Raw genomic sequence first — 22,052 nt, forward strand, 5'->3', positions numbered from 1 at the left:
AATTGAATCTTAATTTTAAAATCGGAACACCTAAAACAGTGTTTTGTAAGAGGAGCTAAACATTATCCAGTATTATTTATTCAACTTTATGACTTAAATCAACCATTTTCTTTTATATTTAAATAGAATCTTAGACTTAAAAACTGTGGTGTTATGTTATCAAAATTCTCATCGTAGCCAAAGATAGTTATGGAATATATGGAAAGATGACAATTGATATTTCAAATGGAAGCAGACATACAGGAAATTCAAATATAAATACCAAAGAAGAGAATATTAAGTAAAATTGAGGTTTTTGTCCCTGGAACAGAATATCCCTGTGTTATCTTTGTGGGAGGAATCTCAGAGTTGGAATTAGCTTTAATTTAGCCAAATTTGGGTTTTAAAATTATATTTCTTAGTTGAAAAGAAATTTTGATTGGTCTTGTATTTTCTTGTCTGAACACACTATACATAGTCTTGGCTGGTCTGAAAATGCATGATTCAAGAAAAAAATGTTCTGAAAACATGTATGGAATTGTCACAATGAAATCCCCTCATATTCCAACCCCCTTCCCCCACCCCGTGGTCCTGGGGGTTGAAATGCTTCCTAGGCAGGCACTTAACCACTTGAGTCCTCCCTCTTATTATTAACGTATGCTAATTCAAAAATTAAATAAGCTTGAAAAATAGAAACTGTATTCTGATAGACTACTAAAATAAAAACCAATAGGAAATCTAGTCCTTACTCATGAGTTATGATATAGAATCATTCACTAAATTAGGTGCTGTGTGATTCAGGACATCTGGTAAATCTTTATTGTCTGATTTACTAAACATAATTTCAGAATTTCATCAGACCTTTAGAAGTATATTTTTAGATATCAGCTAAGATTTATTCCAAACCATTTTACACATACTAATATACTTAATCCTTACAACACCCTATAAAGTAGAATACCATTGTTATTGTTACTTTCAGATGAGAAAACTAAAGCATAATGACACAACTTGCCCAAGGTCACAAAGGCAGTCCTAGATAGGATTTATCTAGGATTTAAATCCAGAAGTCTATTCTCTACAATTGGTATTGGTATCATTTTAAAATATGGTATAATTTAATCTCTGAAAAATGGCCAATAAAAACTTTTATCTTAGATGCAAGAATTGAAGATATTGGCAGAAGGAGCTACTTTCAGTGATGGATTCAAGAGATTTTTTGGTTTGTTGAAATATACAGAAGTAAGATAGAGTTTGAGCAAATGGGAGCAAAATAAACTTAGCTAATTATATGAAAGAGTAATAACTAGAGAATAGTTTGACATGATGCCAAACCAATAACAAACTTTGTCTTTGCCTTCTTCCAAAAATGATTGGCCTGTAGTGAATACTTACTTTACACTAAAGTATGGAATTTATTTTTAATTCTATTTTAATGTTTTCAAATTATTTTGCAAATAAGAACCATTTTTTTCACCCAACCTACTGACATGTCTTACCAGCTGATTTTTTTCCCATTGGGTAACAGATGCCCCATTTCATTAAATTTATTTAATAAATAAATTTTATTAAATTCCTTGGCATAAATTATAATTCACTTTAATCAATTGATTGGTGGCTGTAAGCATTTGTGTGCATAGATCTGCATGAATTATGTCAGACTGGTAAAGATTTCTCAATTGAATTCTACAGGTCCCTTGTTCTTTGAGTCTGCAGACATATTAATGTATAACTAACTTGTAAGAGTTTAACATAATACTGAAGTTCTCTATTCTGAAAAAGTTTCCACCAAATCCTTAATTTTCCTAATGTGAACAGCTTTGTTGAAAAATCTTTGTTGGTACCTATTTTCCTGTTACTGAATTATTTTGTTGTGGGCAGGGAATAAGTAAATATCAAGATAGAGTTACTATCCGCAATTTAATTTTTTTGTGTGAGTGTGTTATAGGAGATTGAATTAAGTCACATTCTAGTTCCATAATGACAATTTGATAAGGTTCCTTTCTAAGTGATTCAAGTGATTCAAGCTTGAGAGCTCTGTTTTCTATAAATTTAAATTTGCTGTTTATCTCTTGTGAAGATTATCCATTCTGGGTTTGTAGGTTTTCCTTGTTCTGGAGAAACTATGAAATCATCTTTTGTTTATGTTATCTTATCAGATAATTGTGTACCAAACTGACAAGTAGATGATAGTAGTTTTGATTTAGAATGCTAAGATACAAGTACAATTCATATTAGATGACTTTGAGCAGTAATAAGGCATGTCACATGCTAAGCACTGCACTGAACACTTCAGTTTCCCTGCTGCTTAAGGGTGTTGTGGGGTGGGCCCTAGAAGAAGAAAGCTGAACTGAAACTGCATTGGTTCTCAGTTGTTGTTATGTGGTCATTTATGTGGTAAACTGTGTAGCACACTATTAGAATATACTGTGTTTTGTGACACCAATGGTGGCAGATTTTCATTTGTGCTAAAAGATTATTGTCCCTTTTTGGAAGAGGATTCATTACTGTACTCTGAAATCAGGAGTATACTGGCATCCTGTTTCACGAACTGTATTTCATCAGGCAACACTAGTTCTGCAAGGTGTTCTTAGATGTTAAGTAGAAAAAAAAAGGTCTGTAGTCAAAAAATGGATAATATTTGGTTAAAATATGTTCAACAGTTGTGTCTACCATAGCTGTAGAGAGCTTTCAGTGTGCTTATGTGTTATGGAAGGGATTTTGTTTTATCAAAGGAAGTCACGGTTGGAAACACTTTGGGAGACGGTGGTATAGACCAGGGTTGCTCAACCTTAGCAGTCCTTTGTTGTAGGGGCTGTTGTAGGCATTGTGGGTTCATCAGTATCCCTTGGCTTTACCCAGTAGATTTTAGTAGCATCTCCTACCTTGACCTGTGACAGTCAGAAGTGACTCAGACATTATGACATGTCCCCTGAGGAGACAAGATCTAGTTGAGAACCACTTCTCTAGACTAATATTGCAACATTGCAGGAAGTTTTAGGGTTTGTTATCATTTTCTATCATAGGTTTCCCTTTTATTGAGGAAGAAACCATAGTTTGGAAAGCGGAACCCACAGGTAAAGATGAGTTAGTATAATCTTCCTGGATCTACTTTATATCTTGGCTTGGTTTTCTAATATTTACTATATGGAGAACTTACTGGAAAAAATAATTTCTGACTTTGCAGAATATAATACAGCAGGGGTAAAAATTTGTTTTTACAAAAAGAATAGTTCAGATATTTAAATTGATATGCTTATGGGGATATTGGACATTTCTAAAAATCACTTTTCCTTTTTTTTTGCAGGGCTATTTTCTTCTTTTTGAGTCTATGTTAGATTCTGTCCTTTATGCAAAGAACAAATACTTGGCAAAAGGAGGATCGGGTGAGTATAAAATTTTAGTTTTAATAATGTCATTTTAGTCTGGCAGAACCAAATGAACCTTTGAATTTCAAATGAACTGCATGGCTGAGAAAGTTCCCAATAGAGATGAAAGATGCTTCCATTAGAAGAAGCTTTAAAACACTCGTTTACTATATTGTCGAAAGTAGGACATTATAAAGATATGCAGGACTCTGAGTTAATGGGATTTTCAAGAACACTTTCTATTAAAGTTTTTTTTTTTTAATAACATAAGGACTAAGCTTTGGAAGCATTTTATATTATGGTCAAAAGTTTAACAGAAATTTTTTTTTTTGCATTTTTAATCCTTATGTCCTTTAGTTCCTTTTTCCCAATAGCACGTTTCATACTAAGTTGGAGATTATTCACCTTAGTGGTAAATTTTCATGACTTCCACTAAATAAACCTGGCTTCTCTGAAATTTATGAAAACATTTAAATAATGATTAGTTGATTTCTAGTAAGTTTTTAAAGCACCACACACCCAGTAAGTATACATATATATAGATCCCAATAAAATTGGAAGGACTTTTTTTTTCTCATGTCTCTGGAAAACATCCTATCATATTAACTGTATACTGAGAGTGAAATTGTGTTTTTGTAGGCATTTTGGTTGAATGTTTGTGGTTTTTAAGAGCAGGAATTATCTTTCATACATCTCTTCAGGGAAACCCACAGCTTCTGGAACATAGATGGAGAAGTATATGTGTTTATTGAATTGAATCATTAAAATTGAATTGGATAGAATCTGTATATCTTCACTCACCTATCCCTGCACCTACCTTTTCTCAAACATTCAGGATCAGCAAATGGTTTCCATGGTGAGAGCATAGATGATAAATGTTACCTGAAAGTATATGGAAAGGGGGAAACATTTTGAAGTAGTGACAGAGCACTTGACTGTAGTTATGACTCCTGCCCATCCATATTCCATTGGCAGTTATGGCACACTTAAAATCATAAGGCCATTATTTTTGTTTTTCTGAAAGTTTCCAGTTCTAATGTGCAACCAAGAGCAGCAAAGCCTCAAGCAAGACCATTTCTTAAATTTTTTAAAAAGTAGAAAAGTCTCAAACTAAATAAATGAAAGATTATCCAAAGAAAAACAAACAAACAAAAAAAAATCATAAGGCCAAAAAAACAGGACAGAAAAAAATTCTCCAGGACAATAGAGATCTTTTTTATAATAGCATTTAAATGTGCCAATTTTATAGTTATATTTTCTGCAGCCATTTCAAAATACGTTCCTGATCTCTGCATGTACCTGATTAGATTTTTTAGGTATATTTTATCCTGCAACAATTGGCTACATATTTCTATAATTTTAATGGCTGTTTTTGTGACTAAAAGAAATATTATCATTGGCTGATTGTCTACCAGCTATCGATTAAAATACTCCACCCTCGTTTATGTTGTTGGATGTAATCCTCACAACCAACCCTTCAGGATTTGGGGAACAATCATAAAGGTGTCCTGGATGACACTGTTAAATGACCAAGCCTTGCTTTGTGTGTTTTTTTGTTTGTTTGTTTTTTTTTTTAACGTAGATCTGCCTGACTCATACTCATGTTCTTGTCGCTAAATCTTGTTGTTTCTCTACTAAACTACATTTTGTTAAACTGACTCTTAACTGTGAAGTTCTAGGGAAGATTCAGATAATTGCTTCCATACTTCCCTGAATAGTATTCATTGATCTTACTGAACAACTGACAGCAGCCTAATACATTTAAATGACTTCTCAGTGAAATTCATTAAGAACCTATAGCAGTGTGAGCCATGGCAGAGCTATTTCCCATTATCAGAGGGATAGAAGGAAGACTAATAAGTCTAGTTCACTCCATGTTTTATATAGTTTATATTAATGTTAAGATAATCTGGAAGTATATTGAGAAAAGGTCAGTACTTAATTGCTTCATCAGTACTCTTGAATGTTACTTGTTGACAAAAATAAAAGTCAGAAATGAGTAACATAAAATGGTTTAGCCTTTTTATGTATTTAAGTATGCTTTAGTGAATATTACCAGTTGTTTTGATGCTTATTCCTTTATACTTTACTGAAGGAAAGATTTACTAAGCATTCAGTAGTGAAGATTTTAGAAAGAATGATTATCAGAGAGGGAGAATACCGAGCTCCATATAAATATGATGAGACCATGATATATTTTTACATGAATATAGGTTCATTTTCTCCATAGATAGATAGACAGACATTAATATACTGATATAGATATCTATTAATATGTATAGCGAGAGAGAGCAAGAATAAAGGCTTTATAAGACATAAACATCCAGTAAGTTCAGTTTTTGGCAAAATACAGCTTAAGGTCTTGGATTGGGGGAAAAATGAATACTAGTTTATAAGATAAAGTATATTTAGCACATGGAAGCATAAAGTATGTGTATCTGATCCTCCCTACTGTCACCAAGCCGTTCCACAGCACTTTAAAGGAGGTGCTCATTTACTACTGCTACTACTAATAAAAAGTGAAGGAAAAGTAGGCACAGTAAAGACTGCTTCTACTATTTCTAACTAAAATTTCCTAAGTACTTGTAAGTCAGAAATCATAGTGTTTTATATCCAACCAAGCAAGAGGTGAGGAGGAAAATCCTTGATTGTGACCAGTGGATATTTTTATAACTAGAATTAAGAAGGAAACTAGTGTATATTTTAGGATAACAACATATGATCTAATTGTTTTTTGTACCCTAAGAATGTCAAACATTATAGTCTCACAAAAATTGGAAAGGGAGTGCAGTATCTTTATTTAATATTTTAAACTGGCAGATCAAATAGTAGAATTAAAAGTAAATTTAGTACTTACAAAGTTAATACTAAAGTACTGTTTACCAAAATTGAGTGGTGAGGTTTGTGATGATAGATCCTCTGTATTTCTTGACTATTGTGGTTTTTAAATAAACTGCATATATTTCTGAAAGCGTGCACACCAAAAAAGGTGAGTTTTGGTACATATAAAAAATGACATGGCAGCTTCATGTCTTTCAGGTCAAATGAATTATTCCTAATTTTTCTGTAAAATTCATTAAAACTGTGTACTAACTCTACACCCACCTATATGTTGGTTGTTAGTATAGTAATTGGGTGTTAAAAAGAGAGAAGGGAGAAGGGAAAAGCAAGAAAATACACTGATTTCATAATTACCCATGGTAAGAAATTAGCAAATAGAGAACTGAAGGTGTTAAATAAGATACTGAAGTAATTATAAAGTAAGTTAGGTATTATAAAGTAAGCCTCTTCTAGAGCTTAATATCTTATATAGTAAGCTACTAGATAAAAAATATGCACCTTCTTACATATAAGAAAGGGCTAGGGTTGTAGCTCAGTGGTAGAGTCTTGCATAGCATGCAAAAAACCTTTGGGTTCAATTCCTTAGTACTGCCTAAATAAATAAATAGAGCAAAGAAACAAACAGGGATAAAGCATACAGCTATGTTGGACAACCTTTTAAAAAATGGAAAATAAAGAAATAACAGAAAAAGGTAGTTACGAACAAAACATGTATTTCTTATATGAATAAATGTAAATGGTCTAAAGAATAATAAAATTGGAATAATTCAGAAAAGTTAAAGGGATGGATAGAGATATTCAGGCAGATCCAAACAAAATGAAAATAACAATCATCACATTGATACCAGACAAAAGTGAGTTGGGGCCAAGATATATAATCATATAGATGAGACTTAGTGCTAAAGAGAAAAATCATACAACTACTTTTGTAGATACTGATTGTGAGTTTCTATAACTCCAGCTACACACAAGGCACTGGTAGGAAGATTTTAGTCCGAGGTCAGCTGGAACAAAAACTTGAGACCCTGTCCAAAAAATAACTAAAGGATAACTAAGGGACTGGGAATGTGGCTCAAGTGGTAGAGTACCTTCCTAGAAAGCATGAAGCCCTGAATTCAAACCTCAGTTCTGTGATAGGTAGGTAGGTAGATTGATAGATTGGATGGATGGATGGATGGGTGGGTGGGGAGAGAAGAAGGAAATTGAATTAAAAAGGATTGGGTCATGGCTCAAGTGGAACAAGTAATAGAGGGGGTTGGATTGATTAAAGTACAATATATTTACAGGTAAAATACCAAGGCAAAACCCCACTGAACAGTGAACAGACACTTAAACAACAAAGGACAGGAATGTAAAACAGCTCATGTTAAGGGGAGGGCACTAGTGGGAGGAAGAGGGTAAAAGAAGAAGGTAAAGGAGGGTGTAAATGATTGATATATTTTCTACACATGTATGAATATGGAACATTGAAACCTGAAGTCATTGGAAGAAGGGGGAGGGGGCAGAGGGAGAGGGAGAATAATAGAAGTTATGAACCAGACCTGGTACATTGTATGTATATATAGAAATGTCATAACTACACCCCCTGTACAACTATTATATGGTAATAAAAACATCAAAAAGTAGCTATATGATAAAGAATAGTTCATCTGATTTTGGCTCATATTTAATGGAGATTCAAAGCATTTCTTTTAGAGTCAAAATAAGATTTAAACTGCTAGTTAACAGTATTTTTTAACATTTTATCAGAGATGCTAATTTTTATTTGTAAGTTCTGTGATTCAATTGCAGAAATTTTAAGGGAATCAACTGAAAAATGACAGCAAATAATCAAAGATTTTAATACATTATAGAACTGTCAAAATAATTAAAAATAAATAGAACTTTTGTACAACAGCTTCACTACTGAAAGGCTGTGAAGATGATTTAAATAATTAGAAGAAAACACTAAGTTCTTGAACAAAAATGAATGCCATAAAGATGTCAGGTCTCCCAAAATTAATTTAAAATACAATGAAATCCAAGTATATCAATAATCATTGAAAATACATAAGTACTTGAGAAATAATAGTGCTTTTCCTAATTTTTAAAAGAGACTGAATTTTTTATAGGTTGAAGTTTCTAAAATTTTATGCACAATTTTTTTTTTATTTTGAGTAAGCTGCTTACAAAGTTTATATGGAAAGAAAATGAACAGGAACAGCAAGGAAACCTCAGAAATAGAAAGCTACTGAGGCAGTGTGGTGCAGTGAATGGTGCTCCTATATTTTATAAAGCCTCAGTAATTAAAACAGCATTATTGGTTATTGAGTGGAGAGATGAGTTGAGGAAAATGGAAATTCCTGGTTATAGACACAATTGTTAATGGCATCTCATATACTTGAGAAAATTATTTTCTGTAGTAAATTGTAAGATAATTGTACTAAAAAAGAACAAGGGAAAGTAACAAATAAAGCTTAATTTACACATAAATTGTACACTCACTTTCAATGAGTTATATTAAATGCAAAAATACTAGAAGAAAACATAGGATTATAAACTTGGGGGAAGAGGAGCTTTCTAAATAAAAATCCTGTTTTTGAAAAAAGTTTTTTTGTCCCCAGTGCCAGGGGATTGAACCCAGGGCCTCATACATACTAGGCAAGTGCTATAACACTGAGCCATACCCCCAGCCTCCTAAATAAGAACTTCAATTCAGACACTCTAAAAGAAGGCTTGATAAAGTTGGTTACATTTATATAAATTTCCAAATGGCAAAATACAGGCTAGAAAAATATTCCCAATTCTTGTCATCAACAAAGTCTAATCTAACATGTAAGCAGATCCTGCAGATAAACCACAAAGTCAGTAGAAAGCTGGACAAAGAATTGATTGGCAGCTCACACAAAAGGAAATATAGATGTTACTTGAAAATCTTTGCTCAAGGTCAGAAAGAATTTTCCTGTGTTTACTTCTAGAAGTTTTAGTACTTTCATTGAGGTTTATGATTCACTTCAAGTTAATTTTGTATGTGATGTGAGATAAGGGTAGTTGTTGGTATTTTCTAGCACTCTTTCTTGAAATACTTTTCTTTCCCATGAATTACTTGGCATCTGTATTGAAAATTGACCATATTCATGTGGGTCCATTTCAGTATTCTTTTCTTTTGATGTTTATGTTTGTCCTTTCACCAATACCTTGATGTCTTAGTTACTAAGTCTTGATGGCATGTAAAGTCAGTCCTCTAACTTTTGTTATTTTTTCAGTTGTTTTAACAACTTATCAGGGGAAAAATTTTTAAATTTTAGAATTATGATGGGATCAGGTTGAATGAACAGTTCAAATTGGGAGTAATCAGCATCTTAATCCATGAACACAATATGTCTTTTCAGTTTTAAAAGTCTTTAATTTCTCCTGGCATTGTAATTATAATAGGGATCTTTCACATGTTTTGTTAGATTTATTCTTAAGAATTTAAAATGTTTGTCATTCTTGCAAATAGAAATTTTTTAAAGATTTTTTCATTTGATTGCTGCTGGTATAAAAAATAGAAATGATTTCTGTTTATTAACTTTGTATCCCATGCTTTTACTAAGTTTACTTGTTCCTTCTAGTAGTTTTATAGATGTCTTAGAGTTTTACTTCTGTCCCATACTTTATATTTTTACCTCTTTGAATAAAACAGGAAACAATAAGTCCTTTCATATGTAAATAACTAAAAATGAGTAATTTCAACATTTAATTAAGAATGAGATATTTACCTATGTCCATTTAACCGCCCATAAAATATTATTAATTATGAAACGAAGGAAGTCAATTTCAATGTGGAAGACTAGCGAGATTCACTTTAATCAAGTAATCTAAGTTTCTTATTCAGGAACGGAGCAAATTGAAATTGCAGTCTGTTAAGGGAATATAGAAATAATTAATTTTTCTTAAAGTTCCCCAAACCAGTAATAGTTTATAAAGTCATAATTTTTGCAAAAGAATGTTTGGGAGCCTATTAAGGGCAATGTCGTCCATGTTACTAGAAAAGAATGTTGGACAGTAACTAGGACAGTCTCTAAGGATTTTTCTTTAAAAACAGAGTTGTTCAGCACCCCAACATCAGATGCTTTCGAGCCAAACTCTAAAGAAAAGAGTCATGTTGTTCAGAATTTATCTTAAAAATATGTTTCCTTTTGTATCAATCATGGTTCTTGTTGCAAGAAGCAAAAATTCACCCTTTTAAACCAAAAAAGAGTCTATTAAAAGGATAGGGTATGTTACAAAGTGTCTGTGAGAACTGGAAAACCAGACTATAAGATTATGAAGGCCCTTACCTTACGGGTCTTCTAGCTGATCTCACCTGAAAAGTAGACAGGTTTTGGTGCATATTTAGTGGGGCCTTGGTCTTGTGCTTGTGCCTAACCTGCAAGAGAGGAATGGAAAGCAAGTTTCTGTCAGCTTCTGTTTCCACAGAGAAAGAAGGCAAACATTTCAGAAGGGGGCAGAAAACTGGAGTGGCTGATAGACTCGATGCACTGATAGTCCTGCCTCTCTCCAAGATTTTACATTGGAATTTGCTTTGGAAAATCTTATATGCTAATAAGAACCTCCCTCAGTTATAAATTCCAGATTTGCAAGTGTACTTTTCCTTACTGTTCCCTCTCTACGTAGAAAACCGTACCGTACTTTTTACTCTTCTCTCGTTTCTGTTTGTCTGCTTCCTCATTGGTTCTTTTTGCCCTGTCATCTCATCCCTTCACTGAGAATGAATATTTCCATTTTCCTCAATTAATTTTGTTAATGTCCAGTCTTTTTCAGTCCATTTGCTCTTTCTTTTATCTCTTCCCACAAGTTGCTCATTTACTTTAGGAAGATGGGTTCTTCTGTCTTCCATTTGAAAAGCATAAAATGTGCTATCGTACATAAATAATGCATGTGGATTTTTAAATAGACCTTAAGTTAAATCTCTGCTTCATCCACTGCTAGTTACCTTGTCAGCTGATGAAGACTAGTAAACTGGGCAAGTTACTTTATCTCTCTGAACTTTAATCTCCTTATCTGTAAATTAAGATTATAGTCCAGCTTTTTGAAATCTCCAAGTCTAAATGAAATGCTTGGCATAAGTAGTTATTCAATCAATGTTAATTCTCCTCCTGAATGCCAGCTGGTAAACGTGACATTAGCACTAGATTCTGACCTTATAAAGTTAAAAATGTATTTAAGCTTTGTGGTATTAAAACACCTACCTTTTGTCTAGCACTTCATATTTTCTATACCTTCATGTAGATTATATCAAATATAAACAGACACTTATTCTGGTTCATAATGTTTAAAGGTTTTCTTTCGTAGTTCCCAAATTCACTCTCTACTTCCTCATCTTCAGTTATGTTTTTTTCACATATATTAATCTGGGTTTTTCCCCCAGCAATATTATAGTATCATTTTCTACTTCTTTGTTTTCAGTACAATTTTTCAAAGCATATTGCAGCTATATGTTAACCAGCAAAACTTAAGGGAGCTACATCACTATGTGTAAGTTAATGATGAAGAAATAAGTCCAATTTCCAAATAAATACTATTTAATTTTTAGAATATCCTTAATATATAAATTGTAAACTGTTTAGGCTTATTTAAATCCTAAAATATCTGCTGATTTGTTGACTTTATAGTCAACAAATTGACTTTATAATAAAATTTTCTTCAATATACATGTAGCATTTTGCTATCATTGACTGTTATTTTACTAAAAACTTTCTATTCACATATTGTGAAAAGCAGAATTTATTTGACTGACTTACTGTCTCATTTTGTTCTAAACATGTTACTCTGTGGTTATTTATGTACAAACAGTGATATGTGTGTTTACTAGAAATTGTGTTCTTATGCATCTCAGTCTTACACTTAAGTGTCCAAAAGTTTGTCAGGCATTTTTAAGTTATAAAGGATTTCCCATCTTGATCTGTTCACCATGTGAACTATTCTGGTGACAAATGAATTCTGGGCAGTGAATCGCGAAGGACACAGATGTCAAAGCCATGAATTTACAAATGGTCTATTAAGCGGATGCTTTTGTCCAATCAGCACTTTGTTAATTTTACCTGCAAACAGGAATAATTATTCAATTACAGTTTCTGTCAAACAAAAGTGAATGAGAAACATGTCCGTATGTGAAACTAAAGGGTACTTCGTAATTCTGACAGAGGACCCAAAATTTAGGCAGCTGTGTGGAGGTAGATAGGGAACCAAATTGACCTATAATACTTATTATAAATCTTTATGAATATTCATTGATCTTACCGAAAGATAATTTTTATTCTAAGTTTAAAATACAAAAGTCACGTTTGTATCTTCGTGAAATATAATTAGAAAAATAGACCTCAACACTAGTAAAAGTAAAATTATATTCCTCTTAAGTTTATTTCTTCCTGCTATCAATATAGTTTTAAACTGTTTCTTTCAGTAAGTTAAAGTTTTTCCTTATTAAAAAGTCATCTATTTCTTCATGGTGTTACTGCATATCACATTGCTTAAAGTAGAGTTAGGGCTTAGCAAACTTTTTCTGTAAAAGGCCAGATAGTAAATAATTTTCAGTTTCATAGGCCATATGGTCTCTGTCCCACCTATTCAATTCTGCCACTATAACATATCACAGCAATAGATAATATGTAAAAAAAAAAATGTGGTATTCTAATTAAGCTATATAAAAATAAGCAGCAGCTTGAATTTGATCTGTGGACTATAGTTTGCTGATGGCATTTAAAAAGTGCCCCTAAGATTTTGAATAATGTTCTAAAATAGAAGAATGAACTGTGTTAAATAACCTGAATGACTATTTACTGTATGATTCCTTACAATATTTGGTTCCCATAAACTGCAGTATCAGTGGCACTCCTTGAAGTAGTAACAGTACGGTAATGTTGATAATAACTTCCATCATCCGTTTCTATCTTATCAATGTCAGTGGTATCTATGGCCCACTGCTTGTCTTACAGATAAGGTTTTATTGGAATACAGCCATGCTCATTTGTTTACATATTGTATGTAGCTATTTCACACTTAACAGCAGACGGTGGTAATTCAACAAAAATTATATGACCCACAAAACCTAAACTAATAACTTTGCAAAAAAACTTTGTTGACTTCTGACTTTACCATTGTTAAGTTCATTTTTAAGGATTAAATCAGGTATAACATGGGAAAGTTTCTGATTGTCATATTAAGACCAGCAAAGGAGTTATCAAGCAGTTACCCATGTACCTAGCAAGCTTCAGAAATTATTTTTTTTTCTCTTCAGTGTTTCTCATCTTATATATCTAGTTCAGGAAACCAAATTTATTTCGTTCTAGTCTTGCTCTTACTGGTGTTGACCAGTTACTTCGAAGAATTTATATTAGACATTTAAGCACAGTCAGGAAACTTTACCTATTTATAAAGGAAGGGAAGAATAGAAGTTACTCAGTTTACTTGGAGTGAACTCTGGCCCAGTAAAGCTAGAACACCTTCTTCACATGCCCAATTGGGGGTAGGGGTGGGGGATGATTTGAGTAACTTACAAGTAATGTAGCACTAGGTACTTTTTTCTGTGTATTTCACAAATTAGATTTGGAAACAGTTGCTTTGATGCCAGCAGATCTTATTATGATTTTTATTTGGAGGATAATTTAGTGCTCTTGTCATTGAATAATAAAATATCCAAGGCTGTGGTTGGAAATGAAGTTTGGGAGAAGGAGAGGGCAATTTCTCTACTGTTTAAGCCTGAAGACTAGTTAGTAATCATGCAATATTTTCTGTATTACTTTGGTACATTTGTACTCGTTCTGTTTGTTGATATGGAAACAGTTGTATTTTAAAATAATAAAGCATGTGATTTATTTAAAAATTTGTGTTTTAACTCATGAAATCTCTAAAAGTTGATACTTGAGGTATTTGAAGTTTGTTAGTCAAAAAAAAAAGAAAAGTAGTAGGGTTTTTCTTTTTTTTATTTTAAGTTTTGTGTCAAAAATCTTGACTTGTTGGCAGAGTTTCTTTCTAAATCACTGTTTCTGTAGCTTTCCCTAACCCTCTTGGTTCTTTTCCTTCTGGTGACCCAACTGCTCAATCTTCTTTTTTTCTCTGTCTCTTAAATTCTATACTTATTGTGTATTTCCCATAGGACTCATAAGCTCTTGTTACTTACATTTCCATTGCATGCTCATGGTCTTCAAATTTATATTTTAGACTCAGGTACTCTTTTGAATTTCAGAAATGTTCTTTATTGAATATTTCTGTCTTTTTGTGCCATAAGCAATAAACTTTCATATTCCTTTTTGAACCTGCCCATATTTATTCCTTGGCATATGACAGTTAATAGGATAGTCTATTCAGTTGCTAAGCCTAATTTCTGTCATCCTTAATTCTTACTCTTTCTCACTTCCACAGCCAGTGAGTCTCAAGTCCTGAATTCTACCTCCTAAATATCTTTCCTTGCCAGTCCTATAGCTGTTACTCTAGTTTTATCATCTGGATTATTACATCCTTTGTCTGTTTTATTCTTGTCTCCTCCCATTCATTCTTCATATTGCACTTCAAATTGTTTTTGTAAAACCAAAATCTATTCTATGTAAAATTTTTGCTGGATTATCATTAGAAGAAAGTCCAGTTTACTGAAGTTTACTCAGATACCTTTCTAACCTTGTGTCTTTGTTTCTGTCTAATTAGATTGTATATGGGCCATTTCATCTATTAATTGTGATATCTTATGTACACTGCTCACTTTGTCTAGGACATTTTTTCCCTTCCCACTCCTAAGTTGGGCTTCAGTTCTAACTTTGGAGAATAGCCCTGCTCCCCTGCTCCAGCCAAGTCTGAACTAGCAGATTATGCTGTGTGCCTCCCATAGTACTTCATGCTTTTACTTTCTTAGTCTTAGTAGTTGTCATATTAAAAATAACATGTATTCACAGTCTTTAAATTAGACTGGCACATACTTAATACTCATAAATATTTCCTTTTATATTAAATAAGAGAAAGTAATATAAATTTGCCTTCTATGTAACTATAAAAATCTATTATGTGATTTTTTATGTGCTATAAGACTTCCTAAGATTAGCTGGCATATTTTAAGTTTTGATGTTAATAAATATATTTATTTCATGGTTATTTTTAATTCTTATTTTTAATAAGAACCCATCACTGAAATCCTTATTATAATTTTATTGCCATGATAATAGGTTATCTTTTTTTAAAAAAAGTCTTCAAGAGGGAACGTGCTTATTTTCTTTGATCTGTTTCTTCATTAATCTCCCCTTGCTAGTAGTCCATACTGATCGATTTGGTATTTATATTTAGCCTTTTACATTCTCTCATAAAAGGAGATGATGCTTCATTGTTGGGCGTTTTGTTGGTTACAGTCTACCCTGACATTTGCACTATCAGCCTGGTAGCAGTAAGTGATGTAAATAAACATGCTGAGAGAGTTGCTTTCTGGGATGATGTTTATGGCTTCAACATGTCCTGCATGAAGAAAGCAGTTATTCCAGAAGCTGTCGTGGAAGTTTTGGATCCGAAGACTCTTATTTCAGACCCTTGTAGTATTAAGGTAGGTGTTTCACCACTTTTTTTTTTTAATAAGAGTATTGCCATTTTTCTTAGTTCATTATTTGAAATTAGTCTAGTTATCCCTGTGTATCTGTGAGGAATTGGTTCCAGGACTCCCTGCAAATACCAAAATTCAAGGACACGCAAAAGTCCCTATACAAAATGGTGCAGTGCTTTCATAGGACCAGTGCACATCCTCACATATACTTTAAATTATCTCTCATGTCTCATACCTAATACAATATAAATGCTATTCAAATAGTTGTAATGTATTGCTTAGGGAATAATGACAAAAAGAAAGTCTGTACATGTTCAGTCAGAGGTGCAATTTTTTCTTAAAATACTTTTAGCATACAGTTGTCTGAATCCAAGGATGTAGGACCACAGATACAGAGGACCATCTGCATATTGATTTGCTATGTGAACCTCTCCCAACTTTAATTTAGTATAAAGCAACTCAAAGTCAGAGTATTTACACTTGACTCTGTCATTCCTTTGAAACCACTCCTCTTTATGTATTTAAACTTCTTTTACTCAGTTTTGTAATCCTTCAAATCTAACTCTGAGCTACTTGAGTTGTTTACATTTACTTTGGCTTAATGAAAACAAAAAGTCCTGCTATTGTCCTTTCTGCTTCACCACCCCCTGGTTTTATTCTAGCTTCTCACAACAGATTTTATGCATTCGTATCATTCATTCTGCACTATTTAACTTCTCTTACTCACATTTCTTCCAGCCTTTTTAGACTAAGTAATTTCAGTGAATTTACGCCTGAATCTAAAGGCCTACTCTGTGCAGATTTCTCAATTAATCTCTTTTGTGTTTTATTTTTTACTGTGTTAGTCTCTAGTTTTATTGTGAATTTTTCTGTGTTAATTTTACATGGGCTTACTAATAACTTTGCAGTAAGAAATCAAATAACTTTTCTTAAAACTCATAAATTTTGATATTTGGCCCTTATCTAACTGTCCACTTCACGCCTTGAGGTGTTCTGTCCCTGTTTGGGTAGTTGACTTTCTTCAACTGCCCACCTCATTCCTTGAGGTGTATTTAATGATTTGCTAACAAATCACCCTTTACTATCAGAAAAATTAGTCTGTGTCAGCTTGACACTCAAATGTATAAAGTTTGTTAATTAGAGTTAAGATAATGTCTCTTTTTAGTCACACTAAACTTTCTTAACATCAGTAATTGTTCTGTGCGCAAGGTAGATTTTCAGTAAACATTTATTAAATTTCTTAAATGGATAAAAGTTTTTAAATTAGCATAGAATAATAAATATGAATTTTCTCAATAAGAGCAAACCTGATTAAAATTTCATTCAGTTTTTAAGGACAAAGACAGCCTGCATGATAACTGTAGGACTATTTAGTGCTCTGGTACATTGACAGGTAAGGGATTTATTTGAGCTCTTTAGGTTAAGCATGTATAGCTATAAGCCAGCTCAGCCTTAAGGCAGAGAGAAAGAAGAGAGTTGGAGAGTGCTAATTTCTCTCTCTAGTGGTCTCTTTGCTTAATTCCCAAAACTGCTATGAACAAAGAGTTGAAATTAAAAAAAAATTTAGGAGTGAAGAACAAAAGTATTTAGTAAGTATATATGTCATTTTTTAAGCATTAAACACTTGTTTGTGTAAGTCAGTTTTTTTTTTTATTATTCTGTGTTTCCCAGTACTCTTGTAAGTAACAGGTAACCACATTGTAACTTTAAAAGAAATTTTTTTTCTAAAACACATCTGCTCATGGCAAGTCAACTGATGGAGCTTTACTGGGGTCAGTCTGCTATAGGTGAAAGGGAGTCGCATCCCCTCTCCAAAGTGAAATAAAGAATTTGAACAGGACAAAATGCAAAAGCAAAGATATTTGGCTATTTTTTTCTCTGAGTTGAATCCTCATAGTTTTGCTGTTTGGTTGAATCATTGCAGTTTTTCCCTAAATTATCTAAATGCATTGATAAAAAATGAATTTTAGGACAATTTTTCCTTCCTGTACTATGTGTTTTCAAGTTGCTGTTTCCTTTAAACATATTGACTATTATTGCACATAATTTTTAGGAAATGTGGCAGGTGTACCACAAATGGTATGCAAAATTATTTTAAGTGAAACATAGAAAAAAATTTTTTTATTGAAAGCATCTCTTTTAGTGTGTCTTAGGAAAACCAAATCAAAGCAGATCAGAGCCATGACTTAATATATATTATTGTCTATAAGAAGTCTAAGTAAAACATATTAACTTGATTTAAAGAAAAATTAACTAAATGTCAATGTTAGTACCCTGAAATTTTAAATAACCCCAAAAAGGGTGTGTAAATTATTAAAAGTTTGCAAAACATTGGTTTATAGCAGTCCTTTTTTGTATGCATATGTACTTTTAAAAGAAGCACTGTTTATATTTTTGATCCTACTTTTATTAATTTCTTTCCTTCTCTCCTTCTTTGAACGGGTAGCATATAAATTGCCATACAACATCTATCTCAGATTTGGAGTTTTCTTCAGATTTTGCCCTGAAAATCACAAAGACGTCCATGTGCACAGTAAGCTATTCCTTTCTACCTTCAAACATTTTACTAGCAGTGTAATTGATTGGCAGGCTAATGAATTAATTACCAGGCTTTTGATAAATGAAAACGACTATTGCCTTTGACAGTCTATTTTTGCCTTTGCTAGACCACTGAGCAGATCTGGTTTAATAAGTGAGTAGTCTTCAAAAAGTTAGTTTAGTAGACAAAGTAGTAAGAAACCATGTTTACATAATGATTTTTCTTTATATTTTTTCATTATTACCTATCTTTTCTTTAGAGCATTCAACATTACCTTCAAAGACAAAAATTGATATTCTACTCCTCCCAATAACTCTTTATTTATATATGTATATGTATGTATATATGTATATACACATACACACATATATATTGGTAGGCTATTTCATACTCATTTATGAAAATAATTAAGAAACTGGCATTGATTTTATGTCCCCTTAGGAACCAGCATGGCACACTAGAAAAAGTATGGGATTTAGAAAGTAATGCAGATTTGAATTCACATTTGGTTTTGTTTTTGAGGGGCTGTTTTGGTTTTTTTTGAGATGGGGTCTCACTGCATAGCCCAGACAGGCCTTAAACTCCTCATCTTCCTGCCTCAGCCTCCCAAATGCTGGGATTACAGGCATGCCGTCACCCAGCTTCTCTCATCTTTTGATATTAATAGTCCTTAAGAGTTTAAGGAAGAACTAACTTGATAAATAAAAACATCAATCTGTAAGGTAAGCCTTAGAAATTGTCACATTGCTATTATTATTAAATAATATTTCAAATCTCTTTCCAATGACCTTCATATAAAATAGAACAGATGTTCTATTTTTGATATACAGTGAATATCAAAAACTGTATTTGTTTTTGTACATATTTTTTAAATTGGATGAATATTGACTTTCACTGAAATGTTCAGTATTTTCTGATTTATTGATCATGGTTCTTAGTTTCAGACAATAGAATCAGCTTATTTAAACTCAAAATTTTGGTAAAGTCTGTTTAACCCAAAGGTTATAAGCAAAATTTTGGTATGGAAAAAAGTGTATCAAATTGATACTTGAATTTGTCCTTGTATTATACAAGGAGTTCAAAAAGAAAAATGGATTAGAAAGAAACTGTTTAAATAATTACGTTATCATACATCTAAAAAAGTAACATTAGATTTGCATTTTTATTCTCAACTTGCCTGGATGGTGTATATAAAAGCCAGGGTACATAACAAAACCCTGTCTCAAAAAATGAAAAAAAAAAATTATTTGGAATGGAGAGGGTCTAGACACTGTGAGGAAGGTAGAAGAAGGTTGGAGTTGACTTGTATATGTCAGGGTACTGCTGAGTAACACAATTCTGTAAGTCACCTCATGAACAATGTATTGTTACATGTTGCATGTTTATTCGGTACATGTCAGATACTGAAGGTACAGATTTTAATATGTAGCACGGAATGAATATTAGATGCGCTGGGAATTTTCGGTCAAATAATAGATACAAATTGTCTTCCTGTGATAATATTTAACAGTCATGGAAAACTTGAATGTCAAGTAATGTGCTAATCGCTTTGAAAGCTTTCTTTCATTTAGTTTTCATAACCATTTGAAACAAGTGCTAATGGTCCCATTTAACAGGTGAACAGTAAAAATCATTATAATGTTTTACTCATGAAACAAAATGTCCTTTACTCTTTCCTGACCCTCAAAAACCTCAGTGGGATTGTATAAACTACTGAAAGGATGTAGAGAAACCTTATAAGTAAGATGTTCCAGATGTGGAACAAAGCAGTTGCATCTGAAACATGACGCATATGAAGCAGAGTTGGTAGTTTTTATTTTCAGCCAGTGGTATAACAGCTCTTGGGAGGGAGAGGGAAAAAAGATGTGTATAAATCACAGTACGCTCTTCCTCAGAAATGGGAGGAAATAAGTCACATTCTCGCCCTCTTCACAGCAGATAAAAAAAGTAGATCTTTGAATTTTCTTAAAATTCCATTTCTCAGTGAAAGGTTATAGTTGTTTGGTTAAACATCTACATTTCTGGGAAACCTAATTGGAACTTTGTTTTGCCTTTAATATAGTCAGAAAAATTTGTGAAGATACTGAAAAATAAAAAACAACACCTGGTAAAGGGATAGAGATATAACGTCAGGGAGTAGAAGATACTTGGCTTTTTAAAGATAAAATAAATTATCTGAATTTGTTCTCCTGAGTGCAAACCTGCACAAATATTAAATGGTTTTGTTCCCCTCTTGGGCCTAAAACCTGAAGGCATAGCTGCAAGTTAAAATGGACAATTTCTGTGTAGTTAAGCCCATTTAAAATATATACATACTTATTTCTTTCTTAATTTAAGTCTTATTCAGATAAATAGTTTTTTGGGTTTTATTGAGGTACTTAAACAAGCTTACCTTTCTGGGCAAGAGTTTCTGAAATAGCAGAAAACTGAACAGTGCAGTCCAATTAATGGTGACAATGAACTCTGTGTACAGATGGTTTTGACTTGGAATCCAGGCAGTGCAGGAAACCTCCTTTCCTTGCTCCACAGCACAATCATAGTAACATGAGGGAAAGTTGTTTTAGACAGAGGACTTGCTCTTTCTTTTTCTTCTCCAAATTTCAGTGCAACAAAAGACCCAGGCCTGGCTATTAAACATTGGTTGATTTTTTTCTTTGTTCCTTAGCATTTCTGTGAATTTCTGCTACTTTACTGCCCACCCCCAACCCGCCAATGGCCAAGCATTTGTCCTCAGCTATGAAAGCCACTGTCTTTTTCTACTTAGCTAGGAAACTGTCTTTCCTGTCTGGAAATAGTTTGGACTTCTTAGCATCCAAGGCACTTCCATGTTTTTGATGGAAAATGATTGTTCAATAGATCTAGTTTTTTTCTTCCTTACATCAAAGTAAAGGTCTTTTACATCCTCTACATCCTAATTAGACACAGTGCCTGAATACATTGTTTTACTGAAGCCCAATCTGACAAATGTGGGCCTGCCTACTTAGGATTTTTTAAAGTTTAAAAAGTAAATGAAAACAGTCAATGAACTAAAAAAAAAAAAAACTATGTATTACCTCTTACTCAGTTAGTTTTTTAGTTGTATACTTGATATATGGCTGAAAGACAGCTTTTAAGAGTCACCATTCTTTACCTTTGGATAGAGTCAACACAGGTCTTTGAGTTACAGTTTTTATTTTTGTTTTAGTTTTTTAAGGCTAATACAGTTATAAGAAACAAACTAAAAATGTTTACAATTCAAACTTCAATGACTCCTTAGTCATAATATTTTCTATCTTCATTTTACTTTATAATTAAGCTTTGAATTTTTCTAATGGCTAAAGAAAAAAACTTCAAGATGAACCCATTTCTTTACAATTATGTTTTTTAAATCTTCTATCAAGGCTTGTGAAAAATCTCTGACAGTACAAACCTACTAATTCCAAACTCATTCCTGGGTATTAAATCAGCTCTTAGTACTTTTTGGTGTAAAGCGACCTAATTTTGACCTTGCAAAGCTAATCAGCTAAAGAAAGTAATTATTAAAACACATCTGTGCTGCTTAGAAATAGTAAAATTTGTCTTGAACTTGCGTCATAGATTTTAATGGGACATCTGGTATATATTTTAATAGACTTCATTAAGTAAATTTTCTGTCTTGGGGGAGAGCATTTCTAATTATGAGATTCCTCTGCTACAGTTGATTTTAGATTTCTCCTTGTGTGAATGACCATATGATCTAGAGCATGGTCCTCATTTCTACTGTTCTCTGAAACCTGAACCTTTGTAATTAGACTTACATGCTGGT

General features: G+C 32.7%; 1 protein-coding gene across 5 annotated transcripts in view; it reads left to right on the top strand.

The window, feature by feature from the left end:
* Positions 1 to 22,052, top strand: part of Prmt3 (protein arginine methyltransferase 3) — a 133,230-nt gene that overhangs the window by 69,875 nt on the left and 41,303 nt on the right. For all 5 annotated transcript variants that reach the window (XM_074042846.1, XM_074042853.1, XM_074042850.1 and 2 more), the window contains 3 exons: positions 3,287 to 3,365; positions 15,545 to 15,732; positions 18,176 to 18,262. In XM_074042846.1, the coding sequence (XP_073898947.1) occupies positions 3,287 to 3,365; positions 15,545 to 15,732; positions 18,176 to 18,262 (354 nt within the window). The remainder of the gene's footprint in view (positions 1 to 3,286; positions 3,366 to 15,544; positions 15,733 to 18,175; positions 18,263 to 22,052) is intronic.

This window comes from Castor canadensis, chromosome 1, assembly GCF_047511655.1.
Source record: "Castor canadensis chromosome 1, mCasCan1.hap1v2, whole genome shotgun sequence".
Taxonomy (NCBI): domain Eukaryota; kingdom Metazoa; phylum Chordata; class Mammalia; order Rodentia; family Castoridae; genus Castor; species Castor canadensis.